The sequence below is a fragment of the Diabrotica virgifera genome, chromosome 2, assembly GCF_917563875.1.
Source record: "Diabrotica virgifera virgifera chromosome 2, PGI_DIABVI_V3a".
Classification (NCBI taxonomy): Eukaryota; Metazoa; Arthropoda; class Insecta; order Coleoptera; family Chrysomelidae; genus Diabrotica; species Diabrotica virgifera.
In genome coordinates, this window is record NC_065444.1 from 64,499,967 (window position 1) to 64,522,180 (window position 22,214).

The window sequence follows — 22,214 nt, forward strand, 5'->3', positions numbered from 1 at the left end:
TAAGATGAACCACCCTGTATATATTATGAAATAAAATAACATCTGTAGGTGATTGTTTTATAATAAAGGTTTATTACATGTTATTAAAATGTTTAATTTTGAAATGGCTTTGTATACAGCAAACCTGAAAAGCAATAACCTATACAAACTGTACTAAGTGACATATAAATTCGAACACCCACTATTATATTATATTTTGAAAATACACACAACCAAATTTATATGGAATCACCATGTATTTCAAAGCAATATTTACTTCTTTTGAAAAACTTGTTATTGCTGCGAAGGCTAAAGGTTTTTATTGAAAATAAACAAGTCGTAAGACAATCAGATAGTACCTATAGCTCGGTACGGTATAGGTTATTTGCTTGAGTTGCAAATTGCCTCCTGTGGGGTTATATAGAACTTACAACGGGAAAGATTTCTTGGTCTTGTAGAGCAAGTATTGTTCTCAGAAGGATATAGCTGTAGAGCTAGGCGTAACACAGAACGTTCTGTCCAAAACCTATGCTAGGTAACAGGAACTAGGAAAGCTCAAAAAATAAAGCAAGGGAAAGTAGCCAAAAAGTAATAACGGCTCCAGCTGCAGCTCCAAAGGCAGCTTTTGGAAGCTACAGGTGTAACTGTTTCAGTTGAAACGATAAGAAGAAGAGTTCGTGCCAAGAAGTATGCAGCCGGGGACAGCTATGGGCTCCCGAGTTATCCAGGCAGTACAAGATTGATCGCCTAAATTGGTGTCTTTACAATCAAAACTGGAACATTAAGAATTGACAAAATGTGCTATTTTCAGAAAAAGTCAGGATTTGTGTAAAATCAGATGACCCACGGAATCGTGTACTTAAGAGGTCGAGGAAGACAAGCAAGAACGAAAACTGTCAGATCTGTTCACAAATATACAAGGGGAAGTGTAATGTTCTGGAGATGAATTGTGCTCCGTAAAAAACTCCTTTAATTTTCATCCAATCAACTTTAACTGCTCACAGGTATGTTGATAACCTGTAGTTAGGCTCTGGAGACGTGCACCAGGAGAAAATTTATGCATGCGATAATGGAACTCCGCATACCATTAGAGTGACTAGAGACATCATTGAAGCAGAAGATGTCCCTTGTTTGGAGTGGCCTGTTTGCTCACCCGACCTTAATCCTATAGAGTATTTGTGGGATATGCTTAAAAGAAAAAGTAGAGCTCGCCAGGATAATCCACAAAACACCGCACGGCTAGTACAAGCTGCTCTTGAAGGATGGAGCAACCTACCACAACAAAATGTTGATACATAATTTGATTAGGAGCGTGCCCACGCAAACTGAAGCTTGCATAAGGACTAGAGGTGATAACACTGACTACCTACCAAAAAAAAAAAAAAATAGAAACAATTTAAACATTATTCGTTTTCCATTGAAAATTTTTATGTTATTGACTTTAAAACAACTAGTATCAATTTGTTTGTTAAATACATTATTGTTTTATTTAATTGTTGTGTATGTATTTGTTATTATATTGCTTTAAAATAAATATTGTTTGACTTCGTGTGTTCGTTTTTTTTAATTCACACGAAATAGTAAGAAATATCAGATGATTCCATATAAGTTTGGTTGTGTGTATTTTGTACAATTATACAAGGTAGCAAAATAAACAAACGATCAAAATTTCAATATGATTGAAACAACTTACACGGGTAAATCAATTGATAGGTGTTGATGCATCTAGGTGCATCACACACACTTTCGGATGCCCATAGACTCTCTTCTGATTAGCTGCGGTTAGTATCTTCGTGGGCTATCTCGTTCCATGTCCTAATTAAATCCTCCCGATGTGCCCCAAAGTTTGAGGAAGATGTTCTAAATAAGAATATTGACTTAATGACACACGTGTTGAATTGGGGACATATTTAGACAGAGATTGACTTCGGCCTGTTCAAAGAAGTCCATGGTGACTCTTGCAGAGTTTGGCCTTTCGTTATTCTGCTGAAAAATTGGTGTTGGAGCGACTGAAGGTAAGGTTTGAGATGAAGTTCCAGTTTCTTCCACGTATCGTTGAGCTGGTATGTTCTCTGTGAAAAAGATTAGAGGTGATCTGGAACCTTAACCGATGGCACCCCAAACCATAACTCCAACAGTGCGGTGCACATGCCTTTGGGCTTTGGACAGGGCTTCAAGTTACAGCCGATTTCATAATCATTCGAAAAAGTGGACTTTAGTAAAAGGAGGCTTTATGTTAAAGTGGACTTTAAAGCGGCTGTTAACGATTTTGATTTCATAATTCGATTTAAAGGATGCTTTTAGTAAAGTCTGTTTTAATGAAATTTTATACTCTTGGTTAAACTGAATTATGTTATATTTGAACTAAAATGGAAATAATGACATTTGAATGTCATACATTTTGCCAGTTTGTAGCGTTTTGTAGGATACCTACTCTCGGATACTACTCCTATAATTTTTGTTTTTACTACAAAAAGTTACTTATTATTACTTAATTATTATTACTTGTTATTACTATTTCTATATATTTATTATTACTCTACTTTTCTTTTTAATCACCTTACTTACTTTTTAATTTTATTATTGTATAGGTATTACTATTATTTAATAATTATATACACCACTATTACTTAATTACTCATCAATAAAAAGTGAAATCTAAAAAAATGGACATATAACGAGATGATAACAAAAAATTACTTCTACAAACTTTAGCAAAGAGGAGGAACTTCTTTTGTTACAAAAGATAGAAAGTTATAGAAATATAATAAATAAATGTAAAGAATAAAGGAAAGGTCGGTACAATATTTTATTTGTTAAAAATCATTTAAATTATCCAAATAATTGAGTATCATGTACAGGCAAGCTAATGTGTTTAGTTGCATTGCATATTTGCAGAACAGAAGGAAAAAAATGATAGAAAGGGAAGAGGCAAAATATAAAAAATAATATTATTGGATTTAAAAATAAAACTACCTAATAGGCCTGGATCTCGCACACCAAAAAAAGTTGATTAATAGCAAGCTGAAAATTTGTTAATAGCTTAACGGTGTCCTGTCGGACAAACTTTGATGTATGGGAACACTGGAAGTTTTAATTGTGGAACAGTTTAAAAATTTGGAAAGTCAGATTACGAAAACGTCCCATGTATTTTGTCGGACAGAACATCCAATTGATTTGTTCCCTTTCATTAAACTCTCATGCAAAGATCAGACTGCTATTACTAACCAACATGATTCCTGTCATTTGACATGTTCTTCGTGTTCCACTCATTAAAATGCCCAGTTGGTGATAAACACCAGTCTGATTTTTGCATGAGAGTTTAATGAATGGTAACAAATCAATTGGAAGTTCTGTCCAACAAAATACGTGGAACGTTTTCGTAGTTTTACATTCCAAATTTTTAACCTGTTCCACAATTAAAACTCTCCCCATTCCAGTGTTCCCATACATCAAAGTTTGTCCGACAGACACCGTTAAGCTATTAACAAATTTTCAGCTTGCTATTAATCAACTTTTTTTGGTACGTAGGATCCAGGTCTATAAAAAAATGGGATAAACTAAAATAAATAAAAAGTTCAATACATTCATTTTGTTTTTATTAATAAATATATTTACAATCTACCAAAGTGTTCATTTATTAACACAGTTATATTGTTTTCTGAAATATTTTCATTTTTTTTATCTGTTGTAATTATTCATTGTTTGCTTCATCTGCAGTTTTATTCACAGGAAAATCGTCATCCATATCAATGGCAATATTATGAGGCACTCTAGTTGCAACAATCACAGTCATGTTTTCTAATTGTAGTCTCATTCCTAAGCGGAGTATAGGAAATCTTCATTTCCACAACCCATATTGCTGTTCTACTACATTCCTTGTTCGTCACTGTCTACAACCAATATGTAATGGCCAAAGCTACCACTTTCAAAATTCAGGGGGTTAGGGTCAAACAAACATAACTACATTAAACTTCTAGTTTAAGATTCACATGAACGTATGTCCATCTGCTTTAGTTCTGATTTGGACATGCATACCTAGGCTAGGTACCTGCATATTATAACGTTCAGTTACCCTAATCCTAATATTTCTGTAGAAGAAAATAAAACAAAATGTAGCTACGTTTGTGTGATTCTAAGCCCCTGAATTATGCTTCATCCTACTATTATTATATCTCTAATTTTAAATTTTGCATCACTGACTGAACATTCAATGCAAAAAATGATTTTCTGGACCTGAAAATTTCTTAATCCTGGACACCTGCAGAATCTATTTCAATTAAAGTATAACCCATTGCACTCATTATTCTAGGGAATACAGCCATCTTGTAAAAATCTTCAACAGCTTTCCATCTCTTGTCTTGATGATTCTTGCAATTGTAAAGGATACTATTTTTATAATTTTATAATTTTTAAATTCTACTTGCTGAACCTCTGGACACTGCCGTAAAATCAGCTACATTTAATTGCATACTTCCTGATGCATAAAATCCCAACAGAATTTGTTGCATGGGAGTAATGCATCCACCTCTAAAATAAATAAACAGCATTGTTTTTACTTACATCAACAAATTTTTAGTCACTTACCTAATAATAGGCAAAGTTATTTGGTTTTCTATTTAAGAAGGCCAACAAAACTGTTTGTTTTCAACCTAAATCTTTGATAAAATCCAGATCATCATATTATTATTGTTCAAAACAGTTTGTTCTTAATCTGTTATGGTTAATTTTTGGTCTTCTGAATACAATAAATTTCTTGAACTAGACGTTTCAAAATTATACATAATTGTGCTTTTAAAGTACAATTAATGAATCCTAATTAGTAATAATATAATAATTATTATTGACTGTTATGTTAACCATAAAAGTTAAATACAAAAACAACTGACAACTGTGTTTTCGTCTCAACAAAATAGGTTATGCATCCTTTAAAGGAGACTTTAGCAACTTAAAGGTCCGAAATCTGCACTTTAAAGTTAAAGAGGACTTTTGATAAAAAGGGCCCTTTAACTTGATTATGAAATGAAAATCTCAAGTTAAAGGCAACTTTAAATTTAAAGCCTCCTTTAACTTCATTATGAAATCGGCCGTTACCTACTCCTCTATATCGTCCCTCCCTCTTTTATGGGGCCTTCCTCGTTCCAAAAAAAAAAAAAAGAAAAATGACGAAAGAAAATATGCAAAAATTGACTTTGGGCCACCACTGTGGTTTTAGGGTGCAAAGAAAGTAAAATATGTATAGGTCATAATTTGTAGCAGACAGTGTATTCTTTAATTTGCCATAAGTACGTTATCAACAAAATGAATAGGTGACGAAAAAAAAAACAAAAACTGGAGCCCCCCAAAGTATTTCTGAGCTTTACGGCACCACTGTGCCGTAACGGTTGCTTTTACGAAAAAAATGCATAGGACCTTATTTGTAGAGCAAATAGTGGTCTTTAATCCTGTATAAGTTTTGTTTAAAAAAATACATAGGTATTAAGAAAATTGTAAAAACATGCTCGCCACACTTATTTTCATGGATACGGTAGTTTTGCAGGGATGTTGCAATAACCATATACAGAGAGAGTCTGTAATTTGGAATAAATTCAATATCTCAAAAACTAATTGTTTTTTTTGAAAAATGCTCAGAACCCGTCGATTAGTATTTCAAATTTTCCTTTTTGTCATACAATAATAATGTATACAGGGTGTCCCAATTTAGAGATATGACGTCATCGTTGATTTTCTTAAATGGCAACACTGTCGTTTTGATAGCTATTTTGATAGGGCGTATAAAGTTATACATAACTGCAAAATATCAAATTTTTAGTCTACCATTTACAAGATAATAAAAAATAACAAAGGTATGTCTGTAATTTGGAATAAATTCAATAATTCAAATACTAATTGTTTTTTTGAAAAATGCTTAGACCCGTCGATTAGTATTTCAAATCATAATTTTTGACATACAATAATAATTTAAACAGGGTGTCCAAGTTAGAGATATGATGTAATCGTTGATTTTCTTAAATGGCAACACTGTCATTTTGATAGCTATTTTGATAGCGTGTGAAAAGTTATACATAACTGCAACATTTCAAATTTTTATTCCCTACCATTTACAAGATAATAAAAAATAACAAAGTTATGAAAAACAAGTAATCAAATAATTGAGTTGCCCATTGACTATTTGACAATATCTATCTTAAAATGTCCTTAAAATTGGGACTCCCTGTACCTATGTATTTGAACTATTGAATTTATTTTAAATTAAAAACTTGTATCATAGTCATTTTAAGAAAAAAACAGCAATCTAGATATTAAACAAAAAGATGGTGTTGGTATGGTTTTTAATAAGTCATCAAATATTTTGACGTTTAAAAATATCGATTATTAGAAAGTCAGTTCGTTTGGAGAAATTGTTAAATATGGTTTATTTAACTGAAAAGCACAAGACTGAAATTTTACAAATGCTTGGATATGGAGAAAGAGCAAGAACACAAATGGAAGTTACGCATCTGTTTAGAGAAAAATATCCCGATCTGCCACCGATATCGCAAAGTACTGTAAGTAAAATAGAATGACAATTTAGGGAAAACGGGCATGTAAGAAAAACCAGTACTCCTCGACAAACTGCTCTTAGTGAAGATATCAAAATGAATGTACTACTATCTGTTCAAGAAAATCCTAATACCTCTACCAGGCAGATACCTAATGATCTTGAAATTAGCCCGTCGTCAGTAGCACGAATTCTTAAAGCACATAAATTGCATCCTTACAAACTTACAATCCTGCAGGAATTACTGGAAGATGATCCTGAGAGAAGACTGCTGTTTAGTGAACATATTATGAATCAACTAGACACGAACAACATTCTAGTAGAAAACATTCTATTTTCTGATGAATGTACGTTTATGTTAAATGGTGAGGTAAATCGACAAAATTGTCGATATTGGGCGGATGAGAACCCACGCTGAATGAGGGAAGGCCATACGCAGCGACCATAAAAAGTGAATGTGTGGGTAGGGATCGTAGGAAATCAAATTATAGGACAAATATTTTTTGCTGAAACTCTCAATGGAGCACGATATTTGGAATTCTTGCAAGAAGAATTAGTACCGCAATTGGTTAATTTGTTTCCTAACCCTCTACATGCTAATGTTCCAAATAGAGACATCTGGTTTCAGCAAGATGGTGCGCCTCCCCATTTCGCAAGACCGGTTCGTGAATATCTCGATGCCGTATTTCCAGGCAGATGGATAGGTAGAAGGGGACCAATTGAATGACCACCAAGATCCCCAGATCTCAATCCGTTGGATTTTTTTATGGGTGTACTTGAAAGGCAAAGATTTTAAGACCAAGCCAACCAATGTTGAGGATCTAAAAGCGCGAATAAGAAATGAGTGCAGATTAATTTCACCCCAAATCATTAGAAATACTCAAAACGAATTTCGATCGCGTTTAGAATATTGTCAAATAGTCAATGGACAACATTATGAGCATTTGCTTAATTGAAATAATTAAATTCAATTATTTGATTACTTGTTTTTCATAACGTTGTTATTTTTTATTATCTTGTAAATGGTAGGGAATAAAACTTTGAAATTTTGTAGTTATGTATAGCTTTTCACACGCTATCAAAATAGCTATCAAATGACAGTGTTGCCATTTAAGAAAATCAACGATGACGTCATATCTCTAAATTTTGACACCCTGTATACATTATTATTGTATGTCAAAAATTATAATTTGAAATACTAATCGACGGGTCTGAGCATTTTTCAAATAAAAAACAATTAGTAATTGAATTATTGAATTTATTCCAAATTACAGACATAACTTTGTTATTTTTTATTACCTTGTAAATGTTAGAGATTAAAAATTTGATATTTTGCAGTTATGTATAACTTTACACACCCTATCAAAATAGCTATCAAAATGACATGTTGATATTTAAGAAAATCAACGATGACGTCATATCTCTAAATTGGAACACCCTGTATACATTATTATTGTATGTCAAAAAGGACAATTTGAAATACTAATCGACGGGTCTGAGCATTTTTTAAAAAGACAATTAGTATTTGAGATATTGAATTTATTCCAAATTACAGACTCTCTCTGTATATTTATGAAAAACCCTATTGATGGAGTGCATGCCATTAATGAAAAAACGAAAAAACAATTTTTTTAACACCCCGTTTTATTTTTATTTTTTTGGCTATAGCGGATGCACCAGGAAATCGCTTTTGGTATTCATGCATGGAAATCGTTGAAAAAATAATAAACGTAGAACTATGGAGAAGAACAAAACAAGAGAAAATAACAGTAACGATTAGGATTGGACATACTACATACTCTAAGGAAAGACCGAAATAATATAACCATATAGGCATTTGAATATCAACCAGACGGAAGAAGAAGTGAAAGACCCGATAATAGCTGGAGAACAGTGGCGGCTCGTGGTCTTGGAGACAGGGTCGGCAAGGTTTTTTTTGTCTTCTCGTATAGGTATACCATCAAACTAAAAGGCTTAAATCATCATAGGAGATTTTGTTGTTTTTTGTTTTTTTTTATTTGATGTACTTGACATTCTCTCTTGTTTCATGGTGTTTCGACAATACGTGTTGATTCTTTTGAGACAAGATAAATCCCGTTTATTTGAGGCAGAAATTGGTGGTAATAAGAAAATTGATGAACAGTTTGTTGTAATGAATTGCAGTACTTACTACATAGAATTATACATACATATTTTGTAACTTATCTCACTTTCTGAAAATATTTGGATCGGCATAATTTTTAAGTACCTAACTTGTAATAATAAATATCTTGGAAATTCTTTGGCAAAGGGTACTTTTAAATTTTGAATCGTAAAAGAGGTCAAAAATTTGCAAATCTTCAAAATTCGAAAAACGACTATCTATTTGCATATAATAGTAGGTATCCAAAATTTCAAGATATACCTACTCGTTTTTCGAGATATGTATCATGTCAGTGTCTTTTTTGGGATGGTTCGGAAATATCAAGCGAATCCAAAACGTCACTGCGTATATATTGAAAACTACTATCATTACGGAAATATCTGAGATTTTGCATCAGCTTTCGTATTCTATTTTTGGAATTAATAATGTCAGTTGACTGATTTTGAACAACAATAAATATCTTGGGCCAACTCTGTCTTAAAAATATTTAAAAGAATATTAGAAGAGTAATCATTTAATAAAGTTCTCAAACCGATTGCTTCACGGATCGAGGTATCGCCGCTTTCAAAATCGCCGCCTTCGATAATAAAATCAAAAACTTTCAAAAGCTGTTACGAAAACCTGCTACAGATACTAAAACTACTAGAGATAATCTGCTTAGATAAAACTAACCGAGATTTAAAATTTCATCGCTTCTGACAAACTGTTCGCTGTTTTTTCGAAACAATTTTGTTCTAAAGCAGTAACCCGTTTAGGTGAGCTAAACTGGCAAGAAAAGACGATATTCTTTATTTTTTTACACTTATCATGCAAAAATAAATTCATTATATGCGCATCATAGTTCATAGTGAGTAAATAAAGCTTGTGATGCAATAGTTTTAACTTTTACTTGGAGACCATTCAATTCACCACACATCACAGCAACGCCGTCATAAGATTGTCCCAGTTTGCCCTACCAATTTATTTTTGATATCAAAAAATTTTAATCTGTTCTTTAAAACACCAAAAATATATTCTGCCTTATTGCTTTTACGCACGTCTCTAAAACCTAAAAACCTCTCATAAATATTACCACGTAACGCGTATCGAACAACAATATAATTGTTAATTGTGAATGACATGATAATCAGAAGTTTCATCTACTTCCAGCGAAAAGCAAATGGTTTTCTAAATCTCAGATTCAATAACGTTATTCAAAATGTAACTATTTGATTATATTATGTATTAATTCATTCTGTATTACGAATACACTTCGAATCAGAAAGTAAATATTTCTAAAACAATTTTATTAATTCTCTATAATTACTTTGATTTTTAACAAATGCTTCGATCCATCATGTCCACTAAATGATAATTCCTGACAACTTAAAAAAATTACAATATCAAACGACGTAAAACCGCGTGATTATTTTTGACAATTTCTGCCGATGCGATGCTCCAAATGAAACACCGACCGGCAGATTTAAATGTGCCGTACTTGGCCGCTTAAACCCCAGTCGTCCCCAGTCCAATGCCCACGGAGAGAATGTATGTATGTTCGCTTTCGCTTGCTCATCGACTTGTTATGTCGTTGAGTTTTACGTGTCATCAAGCGTTGGGTACGGCTAGCCGAAAAGTCGGATGAATGGCTCGGATCATTCATTTTTTGAGAAGTCCTGTTATGCGCAGGGATCACTTTTAACGTTCGGATTGATCAAATCCTTTTAAAACCCATGAATAAAATTTAGTCTGTATTATCTGACAGATTTTTTTTACTTCACAGATACAAATATTAAAAAAAATTATATCTATAAATGTGTGGGTCGGCACTGCCGACCCTGACCGTCCGCCACTGCGGAGAAGAACTGTATCAAGAGATCATGAAAGAATTGGCCTGAGATGGAGAGAAGTTAAACGGAGAGCGAGAAATAGAGAGGAATGGAAAATAATTGTTTCGAAAAAAAAAAAAACAGAAGAGGATGCGCTGACCGAGCCAATCAGCCATCTTTCACTTTTCGCTAAGAAACACAAGAGCTCAATACTCAATAAGGAGGAAAGACAATAGAGAGATGTCATGGATCGAATATTTTGCACATATAGCCCGATCAGGGAACACAAAATTTTACGAAAACCTCCAAAAAAATAAAGGATGGATGAAAATTTGGAAATAGGTAGTTGAAATTGTCTATTATTATATTAAGAAAAAGTTTACAATTCTACATCCCCTCTATTTTACAAAAATTTGGAAATACATTGTGAAAAATATTTTCTCGGGAGTGAAAAAATATACGTTTAAAATAGGCCCGGAATTGGATAACATGACTAATTCTAAGCAACTTTTGTTCTATAGAGTTGTTTCACTAAGTCAATACTTTTCAAGTTATTTGCGAGTGAGTATGTTCATTTTTAACAAAAAAAAACATGTTTTTGGACGGTTTTTCGCCGATAACTCAAAAAGTAAGTATTCTAGCGAAAAAATATTTTTACTAAAAATATAGCTTATAAAAAACTGAAAAAAATGGTGTACGCGTAAGGTCTGCAGACCCAGTACAAGCAGAGTTGTAGCTAATGAAAAGTAGGTTCTTCCTCGTCAAATTCCAAATCGAATATTTCAATGTGAAATAACCAAAAAAAACAGAGCACTTTTCGGGGAAAATTCATGACAACTTTTTTAAAGTGTAGATACTAGTACACTTTAGAAGACCAAAAATAAGCATTTTTTTTTTTTTTTCTCAGAAACTTTATTAAAAATGAACATAAAACTTTTTACATATTAATATCTAACTCTTAGAGAATACAAAAAATATATATTTTTTTTTCATTTATGCACGTACACTAATATTGTAAAGGGCGCCAAAGTCGAGGCCTCGAAAAAAAGTAGTTCCGATGGCAGACAGTTAATCTCAGGGTTGGGTTGGGATATTTGAAACAAAAAAAATCGTACTGAATATGCAAAATGAAGGTTCCTTACGTGACAATTTACCACCGTTAGTGAAAAACTCCGCAAAACAAAGATTTTACGGAAATTTGAAAAATTTTTGTGAAAAAATCGCCCGTTTTCTTTCAGTTTTTCATGGTTAAAAAATATTTATTTTCTATTTTTTGGACAAATTGTGGTAAATTGTCACGTAAGAAACCTTCCTTTTTCAAATGCAGTACGATTTTTTTGTTTCAGATATCCCAATCCTGAGATTAACTCTCCACCATCATTTTTCGACCCTCGACTTTTGCGCCCTCTATAATAATATCGTACGTGCATAAATGAAAAAAGGTATATTTTTGTACTCTCTAAGAGTTAGATATTAATATGTAAAGAGTTTTATTTTCATTTTTAATAAAGGTTCTGAGAAAATAATTCTTGAAAAATATGATTATTTTTGGTCTTCTAAAGTGTAATAGTACCTTAAAAAAGGTTTATTTTTGTCTTTTAAAAAAACTTCTGACATTAAAAATAAGTGAGTTACGTTCAAAATCTTGTTGGTCCCTTTTATTTTTTGGTACAAAAATCGCGAAAATCACCCCCTATAATTAGCTTCCCAAATAAAATTAATCGTTACCGCTTCGCAAGTTACTTTACTTATGTATTATTTATATTATCTATAAGTTTCATTGGTTCAAAGTGATCATTAAAAAAAAATAGGGTTTAAAATAAAACATTTTTTTAATTTTGAAAAAAAAAATAGAATTGTTCATGGAATTAACTTAACAATTATTAGTAATACCAAAAATCTTAAAGAGTAATAAAATGTACGTTTTGCTTTTCTGAATATTTTTGCTCTTTTGTTTTCTTGTTAGACAAAAATTGGTTATGCTATAGCTGTCCAAAATTTGCCTAAACTCGTGATTAGTTACTCATTCACGCCATTTTAACTACCGCTTTTTCAAAAATAAGCACTTTGAACCGATGAAACTTACAGATCATATAAATAATACATAAGTAAAGTAACTTGTGAAGTGGTAATGATAAAATTTATTTGTAATGCTAATTAGGGGGTGATTTTCGTGATTTTTTTACCAAAAAATAAAAGGGAACAACAATATTTTGAGCGTAACTCACATACTTTTAATGTTACAAGTTTTTTTAAGAAACAAAAATAAACCTTTTTTTAAACACTTTAAAAAATTTGAAATGAATTTTTCCCGAAAAGTGCTCCGTTTTTGCGTTATTTCACGTTGAAATATTCGATTTTGAATTTGACGAAGAAGAACCTACTTTTCATTAGATACAACTCTGCTTCTGCTGGGTCTACAGACCTCAAGCATACACCATTTTTTTCAGTTTTTTATAAGCTGTATTTTGCTAAGAATATTTTTTTGCTGAAATACTTACTTTTTGAGTTATCTCCGAAAAACCATCCAAAAACATGTTTTTTTTCTGTTAAAAATGAACGTATTCACTTGCAAATAACTCGAAAAGTATTGACTTAGGGAAAAAACTCTATAGAACAAAAGTTGCTTAGAATTAGTCATTTTATCCAATTAATTACTTTGAATGTATATTTTTCACCTTCGAGAGGGGCGTATTTCCCCTCCATTTTACAAAAATATTCTTTACAAAAATATATTTTTGTAAAATGGAGGGGATGTAGAATTGTAAACTTTTTCTTATATAATAATAGACAATTTCAACTACCTATCCCCAAATTTTCATCTCTCCTTTATTTTTTTTTGGGGGTCAGATTGTTCTTTGATCGGGCTAATAAGTGTATTTGAGAAAACAATTTTTTTCTCAATTTTGGTGATTGATCCTAAATTTTTTTGCTTATATAACGAACAGTAGTTAACGAACAAAGCCCAGTGAAGCGACAAATCAATTTTTTACAACTGCATAAGCAACTACAAATTAGATTTATGCATTTTCGACACGTCTTTATTTTTGTTTTTAAACAAACTACAAAACTTGAACCAAAGTGCTGTGTAAACAAGCCAAATAGTTTTTATACGGTAAGTAAACAAAAGAATTACTTAAATTTAAACATGCCACTCGACTCTTTATCATGTAATTGACGGTAATAAACGTCTAAATTACTTTCCCTCCATCTAGGCTTCTTCTCACACTATCTCACAGTAGTACCGTTTTTATCTTTGCCTATCTAAGAATCTACAAGAGCCCACATATGCGTAATCTGTGATCGGCTTTGATTACTTTTATTGAAGTGTTTGATAGGAATGCAAAAGCGACAGTTGGAATCAAAATTGTAACCTTGTTCGACGAACCATTTTCGTGTGTCCAAATTATGTCATTTAGATGTTAGTAGCATGTCTGGTGAGTTTATTAGGCTAGTTTTTTATATCTAATTGTTTCGGATGTTGATGCAACACGCACTCGAATACTCGAAAACAGTTTATTAATAAATGAAATTAATATAGAATATACTTAGCTTTCGTTTTGCGTAATCAAATAAACATCGAAACCAAATTTAGTCATTGTGTGTTTATTGATTTATACGTACAACAGGCCGTAAAGACCTGGGGTATTTTTATAAAACATAATCATTAGATTAATTAATTACAAAACAAATGTTCTTATAACTACTCTGAAGGACATGATGAACAATCTCTATTTCGTGCTTTTCTTTTCCAGTCCCGCACCTTCATGTGCTTAAGATCTACTTCTTCTTTTAGGACCGATTAGTTTTCTGATAAGTAGTTTTGGCATTCTACTCACTGCTATTGTTTCTACATGTAAGCCGGTGGTCTCCAATAGACGCTGTAGGCTGCGTACAGCGTCACGCCGTAGGAAAATTGTTCATTTTCTTTACTTTTAATAAACTTTGAAGGACAAAAACTATCTTACAATCGAAAATAGTTGAAAATTTAAAATAGAGTACCTAATTCTAAAACAAATTCAAATTACGGGGTGAATTGAAGTGACCACCGCCTTAAGGCGGGTTCTCATTAGTCAATCTCATTGATCAATATCCTTGATTATATACTGTAGAAGAAAAATAGATTTATATGAACGTCGATTCAGCGATATTGTTCTATCATATGGTATTTCAATAAAAGTGAAAAGCCTTCCTACTTTTGATAGATCCATGGAAATGATTCTATCAAATAGAACAGTGCTTGACAATGAGAACTAGCGTTCAGTTGCATTGACTTGTATTTTGTGGAGTTAAATATATAGTAAGCATATGAGATGAGGTTAAATTCTTTGTGAAAACCGTAGATATATTATAATTTCGTGAAAAATGTCAAATTTTAAATGGAAAGACAACTATATCTGCAATTTTCTAGAATTATACCAGAAAGAGGAGTGCTGTGGAATATTAGGAGTGAACAATATAAAAATTTAATAAAGCGGGAAAAAAGCTATGATAAATCGTTTTGGAATGGAAATAGAAACCCTGACTCTAAACAAGATTAAAAATAAATTAACTGAATAAAATATTAAAAGCAAATAAAAGTGGTACAGGAACAGATGATCTGTATAAACCATAAACCTAAATTGTTTTGGTTCGGCCAAGCGAATTGGCCAAAACAAAACGTTTAAGAGGTATTTCCGTTGCAAAAGACAGTCAGAGATGTTCTTGTTTTCCTATTTTTAATTACGTTTTTTAAATATTCACACAAAATGTGAACGCCAGCATGCACAATTTTCTTCTTTACAGCCATTATTAAAGTTAGCACTTTGTAGACCGAATTAAATATCCTTGAAATAGTGTGAATTTGAATTCTATGTTCAGTTGCATAGAATCAGCGCTATTGATCAATGAGGTTGACTAATGAGAACCCGCCTTTAGTCGGTTGTCTCCAATAGACGTGGTAGGTTATACTCCAGGGTAATAAGCTAGAAATAGACCATGTTCGGGGGACACTCAAAGATCCAGGTAGCTGATTACTTTTTTAGTTATTGTATACCTATAGGATGAAAACCTACCTGTTTCCTGCCTAGAGTTCGCGTCCGTTTTTTAATTATTAACAATTTAGTGCAAAAATCGCGATTTTTTCGATTTTTTGCACTCCATTCAAAAGCTAAATAGTTGACAAAATTTAATTTTTTAGAACAATAAAAAACCTTCAAAATGCCGATTTTCGAAAGTTAAAAAGTTAATATGTTGCTACGCAAACTGCAAAATAAGTGAAAGTCGTTATTTGTTAATAACTTTTACTAAAACTACTTTAGAGCTTTAGTGTTTCACCCAAAGTTGGGTATTGGAGTACTTAACAAACCCACAAAATTTGAGACCGATCCATTAATTAGTTTAAGAGTTATTCTAATTGTTTATCATAGAGACCTTTATTTTGCAAAAATAACATAAGACAAAATAATGAAGATAGGGCAATTCTGCGTATGCCAAATGATAGTAGAAAACCAAATGTACTAAAAAAAGATGAAAAATTATCTAATATAGTCAAAAATCCTAATGCCAAATTAGTGAAATTTTGTAGTTTATAAACAATTAGAATAACTTTGAAAATATTGTCCGTAGAAAAAATCATTTTACATATTAGAAAAGCTGGTATTTTACACGAATTAGTGACTAGTCGTGGTAAGTGAAGGGGGAGCTGGGAGCCGACAAATGCATGAGTTCAAAAACTAAAAAAAGGTAACTTAAAACTACTATCATTTTCTATATCTCGGGATCTACTGAATATATTTTGATCGTTATTTTTTTAATTTGTATGTAATTTTTCTATACATTACAAATATGCAATTTGTCTAGACATTTATTAATTAATAAACAGTCTAATTTGTTTAAACAATTTTTGAAAAAATAATTTTTCCCAAAAATCCATGATGTTAATCATACTATCGTTATTAATCATAGAAAAAGTTAAGGTATATTTTAATAAATAAATTATCTTCAATAAATAATTATCTAATAAAAATCGTTTATTTATTAAAGTGTACTTTAACTTTTTCTATGATCATTAATGATGCTAGGATTAAAGATTAATGATTCAAGAATTGTTTAAACAAATTAGACTGTTTATTAATTAATAAATTTATAAACAAATTGAATAATTGTAATGTACGTAGAAACTACATACAAATTAAAAAAAGAAAGATCAAAATCCATTGAGTTGATCCGGAGATTCAGAAAATTATATTCGTTTGAACTACATTTTTGAAAAATCGTAGAGGGTGCTGTGAAGGTACAATGTGTGTGCAAATTGTTTAAGAAAAAATACAAATCCCATTCTTTAAAATGGCATTAATGAGATTCCTTAATTATTATAGACAAATTAGCTGTGAATTAAAAAAAACATATGGCTAACTTTGTCCCAAATGAACCCAGGCTAAATTTTTTATTTGAAAATTCGTGTTAACATACTATCTTTTCGAATATATTAAAAGATTGTTTCTACGGACAACATTTTTAAAGTTATTCTAAATGTTTATAGTCCGTTTTTTAACGGTAAAATATTGCAAAACCTCTAAATTTTAAAGAACCGCTTGGATTGACATGAAATTTGGCATACACATAGCTAACAAGTCAAAGAAAAAAAGTGATATTGTGCCGATATGTGCTTTTGCCCTGGTGGTGATTTTCACCCCCTCTTAGGGGTGAAAAAATATTCGTCCAAAGAAAGTCAGGAAATGGATAAACTGGCTAATTTTAAGTAACTTTTGTCCTATAGAGTTTGTTCATTAAGTCAATACTTTTCGAGATTTTTGGCAGTGAATATGTTCATTTTTTCAACAAAATAACCACGCTTTTAGACGGTTTTTCGCAAATAACTCAAATAGTAAGTATTTTGTCGAAAAAATATTCTTAGCAAAAATATAGCCTGTAAAAAATTTAAAATAATCACGTCTCTACACCTAGTAGACGCAAAGTTATAGCTAATGAAAAATAGGTTCATATTTGTCAAATTCCAAATGGAATATTTTACGTGAAATAACCAAAAATGAAGCACATTTCGGGGAAAACTCATTACAAATTATTTAAAGTGTTTAAAAAAGCTTCATTTTTGTTTTATAAAAAAAATTTCTAGCATCAAAATTAAACAAGTTACGCTCAAAATAAAGTAGTCCCTTTTGGTTTTGGTAAAAAAATCGAGAAAATCACCCCCTAATTAGTATCTTAAATGAACTTAATCGTTACGACTTCACAAGTTTCTTGACTCGTGTATATATTGTTTATATGATCTGTAAGTTTCATCGGTTCAAAGTCCTTATTATTGAAAGGGCTGTAGTTAAAAGGGGTTGAACGAGTCACTGATCACAAATGTAGAATAAATTTTTGTCTAACAGAAAAACAAAAAAATACATGATATTCAGAAAAGCAAATCTGACTTTTTTGTTTTTCGAGATTTTTGGTATCTCTAACAATTTTTAAGTTATTTTGAAAAAAAGCATATTTTTCAAAATTTAAATATTTAAAAATTTTACTTTGAAACCAAATTTTTTTAAAAATAAGCACTTTGAATCGATGAAACTTACAGATCATATAAACACAACATAAGTAAAATAATTTGTGGAGCGGTGACGATTAATTTCATTTAAGTTGCTAATTAGGGGTTGGTCTTCCCGATTTTTTTTTGCAAAACAAAAGGGACCAACTTTATTTTGAGCGTAACTTACTTAAATTTAATGCTAGATACTTTTTGTAAAAACAGAAATAAAGCTTTTTTTATAAACACTTTAAAAAAGTTATAATGGGTTTTCTCCAAAAAGTGCTTAATTTTTTGGATATTTCACGTCGAAATATTCTATTTGAAATTTGGTGAATATGAATCTAATTTTCATTGGCTATAACTCTGGTTCTACGAGATCCAAAGACCTAACGCGTACACCATTTTTTGTACTTTTTTATAGGCTATATTTTTGTTAAGAACGTTTTTTCGACAAAATACCTACTTTTTGAGTTATTTGCGAAAGGCCGTCTAAAAATGTGGTTATTTTGTTGAAAAGTGAACATATTCACTCGCAAATAACTCGAAAAGTGTTGACTTGGCGAAAAAGCTCTATAGAACAAAAGTTACTTAAAATTAGTCAGTTTACCCATTTCCGGACTTATTTTGGACATATATTTTTTCACCCCCAAGAGGGGGTGAAAGTCACCCCCAGGGCAAAAGCACACATCGGCACAATATCACTTTTTTCTTTGACATGTAAGCTATACGCATGCCAAATTTCATGTCAAGCGGTTCTTTAAAATTTAGAGCAAAAATCGTGAAAGAATGGACTATTATAAACTAGAAAATTTCAAAAATTTGGCATTAGGATTTTTGACTATGTTAATTATTTTTTTTATCTTTTTTAATACATTTTGATACTATCAGTCTTCTACTTTCATTTGGCATACTCAGAATTGCCCTATCTTCATTATTTTCTGTCTTATCTTATTGCAAAATAAAGGTCTCTGGGATAAACAAATAGAATAACTCTTAAACTAATTAATGGATCGGTCTCAAATTTTGAAGGTTTGTTAAGTACGTCAATACCCAACTTTGGGTGAACTCTAAGGTAGTTTTAGTAAAAGTTATTAACAAATTACGATTTATACTTATTTTGAAGTTTGCGTAGCAACAAATTAACTTTTTAAATTTCAAAAATCGGCATTTTGAAGGTTTTTCAATGTTCTAAAAAACTGAATTTTGTAATTTTATGTCAACTATTTAGCTTTTGAATGGAGTGCAAAAAATCGAAAAAATCACAATTTTTGCACTAAATTGTTAATAATTAAAAAACGGACGCGAACTCTAGGCAGGAACCAGGTAGGTTTTCTTCCTATAGGTCTACAATAACCAAAAAAGTAGTCAGCTACCTGGATCTTTAAGTGTCCCGAGAAAATCCTTATTACTCTGGACTAATACGTACAGCGTGTATTGGAGATCACCGCCTAACAAGCACCTGATTCTTGGTAACTTGACGAACCTGGTGATGGTAGGTTCGTTGTACAAAGTCATTAATTCGTTGTTGGTTCTTATCTCCCACCCGACTTCTCTCTTCCGTCTTCTGAATACGTCTCTTAATATTTTCCTTTCCCATCCTCTTCCATCTTATTTAATGTCCATGCCTCGCAGGCATATGTTACTGTAGATCTAATTAATGTTTTGTATATTGGAGTTTTCCTTTTCTAGAAACGTATTTTGAGCTCATTAGGGCTCTTAAACTACCTAATTTTTTATTCCCTTTTGCTATTCTGGCATTGAGCTCCCATTTCCCTTTTCATCGAATACTAGGTACACCGATGTATTCAAAATTGTCCACCCTTTTAAAACTATAGCTTTTACCACTCACATACCTTATAGTAATGTATTCTTCTTTTCTCTTTCTGACCCTCCCATGATCATATATTTGGTTTTATCTTTCATTTATGTTCAATCCTAATTTCTGCGCTTCTTCAATAATTTCCTTCACAACTCTTCTTAATTCTTTCACGGTTCTAGCTAGGATCGTTAGATCATCAGAAAATTCTAAGCACTGGTGCTCATTTTTCATGATTGTTTCGTCCACCTTCATTCTGGATTTTCTGATTACAGTCTCTAACACTAAGTTGAATAATGTGGTGGATAAAGAATAGGTATCCCTGTCTCAAGCCTTTTGCAACCGTAAATTGATCTGAAGTGTGACCGTGCCAAGCAATTTGATGTGCTCAGAGCAACATTGGCCTAAGCCACAAATTGAGCATTTTTAGATTAATGTATCAATAAAAGCAGCTACATTAAATCTTCAGATTAACAAGGGTCTCCACAACCTACCTCTATATTTGGCTAAATGGCGCTACATAATTTGTACAGCATAATGAAAATACGAATCCAAAGATTGCATTTATCTCAAAACTTCGTTTTTGGGGTTAGGCCACTGTTGCTCTGAGCGTCTCATTTGACAGGTGGAGTTATTTAGTGTCATTTTTACTAGCTTAATCAGTTGTTTATGTATACCCCAATGTTCCATTGCTCAATATATGTTGACTATATTGACTCTATCATGCTTGTATAAAACCTACAAACATGCAGAGGAATTTTACCTTCATAACAAGTTGTCTGTATCTCCTTTTAGCCTTTGAATGCTGATGACGCCTACGAACGTCATACCGTTACTACTGTCAAGTGCCCATGACGGCTTCAGGCGTCATAATGTAGATATGCACAACATTCGTTTAGAGGTTACTATTTGTTTGAATTTGACTGAAACAAGTAATCTTTTTATTGAGTATGCAGATAAAAGTGTTTTTATAACGTTCGTTTAGATTCATATTATAGATAATGCAATTCCAGGACCACCTCGACTTTAGCACCCAGCTCGCGATAGGCATATTTCGTCAGCAATGAAAAGGTTAAGGAGAAAATTTGGTCTATAATAGGTCTGTCCTTTCTAAAGTCGTCCTGATACTCATATAGGATTTCCGTATAGCTATTTAGTCTATTTCTCAATATTCTTTTCAAAATTTTGTACCTATACAGTATCTATCTAGTAAGGCTATACCTATGTAGTTGTCAGACTTCAGTGTATCTCCTTTTTTATGCAGCGGGCATATGCGGGCCTCATATCAACTAGAATTATTTTATTTTTCCATACTAACTTGTACTATTAGTATTTGATATATCCTTCTTTGCAGTTGATTTCCACCAAACTCGATTATCTCTATGCATATGTCACTTTTCCTAGGACTTCTGTATTGTCTTGTTTTATTTCTTGTATTGCTCCTACTTTGTATTCTGGAGTACTACCTACGTTCACATCTAGTGCAGTCACTGAAGGTTTTCACCTCCGATTTCGTTGAACCTCCATCGATTTTCACGAAAATTGGTGAGTAGTTCAGGATACCTCAAGGAACAAAGGTGACATGATGCCAACTTGCGCTTTTACCCTGGGGGTGGATGCCACTCCTTCTCGGGGGTGAAAATTATTTTACTAAAAATAATACCATTAATCGATAGAGGGACAAATTCTAAGCATAATTTGATACCTATATAAAGGTATTAATATAAGTCAATACTTTTTGAGTTATTAACGATCAAAATTTTTATTTTTTCGTAGAAAAATGCATGTTTTAAAGCTGTTTTTCACGTGTAACTCAAAAACTATAAGCTTTCACAAAAAAGTTATTATTACCAAAATTGAAGATAACAAAAAATTAAATACACTCCTCACTTAAAGAACTAAACTAATGTTAATTTGAAGTGAGTTATGGGTACTTAATTGCATATATATTTTTTTCGACGAGTACTCGAGTTTAAATAACTGGATAACGATGCATTTTATAAATTATACCTGCTGAGCACTTATCAAAGTACTTCGGAATACATATCAAATGAGCTCCAGAAATAGTTAATAGCATCAAAATTAAGCAAGTTACGATGAAATTAAGAGAATCCTTTCGATTTTTTAGGAAAAAGTGAAAAATAAAACATACGCCATTTCCACAAAAACTAAAATTTATAGTAATACTTACAAAAATTTCTTTATATTAGTATAAGTAATCATGTCAACAATTTTGAGCGGTTTAGAATGCATATTTTGGAAAAAAGATACAATTTAAAAAAAATCAGAATTTTTAAAATGATCGTAATTTTCATTCTGTTTTAATAATAACTCCAAAAATACTCAATATACGTAAAAAATATGATATATAACCAAATTTAATTTTTTCTGTAACAAATATTTTATCT

The 22,214-nt window shown here is 31.7% G+C and overlaps 1 protein-coding gene across 3 annotated transcripts in view; it reads left to right on the forward strand.

Moving 5' to 3' along the window:
- The window catches only part of LOC114330085 (b(0,+)-type amino acid transporter 1), a 156,146-nt gene that overhangs the window by 14,087 nt on the left and 119,845 nt on the right, over positions 1 to 22,214 (forward strand). The window contains exon 1 of one of the 3 annotated variants that reach the window (XM_028279397.2): positions 13,717 to 13,908. The exons of the other annotated variants lie outside the window; for them this stretch is intronic. Coding sequence (XP_028135198.1) covers positions 13,902 to 13,908 — 7 coding nt within the window. The 5' untranslated portion in view covers positions 13,717 to 13,901. Of the gene's footprint in view, positions 1 to 13,716; positions 13,909 to 22,214 lie in introns of those variants that run through there. 3 annotated transcript variants of the gene reach the window in all.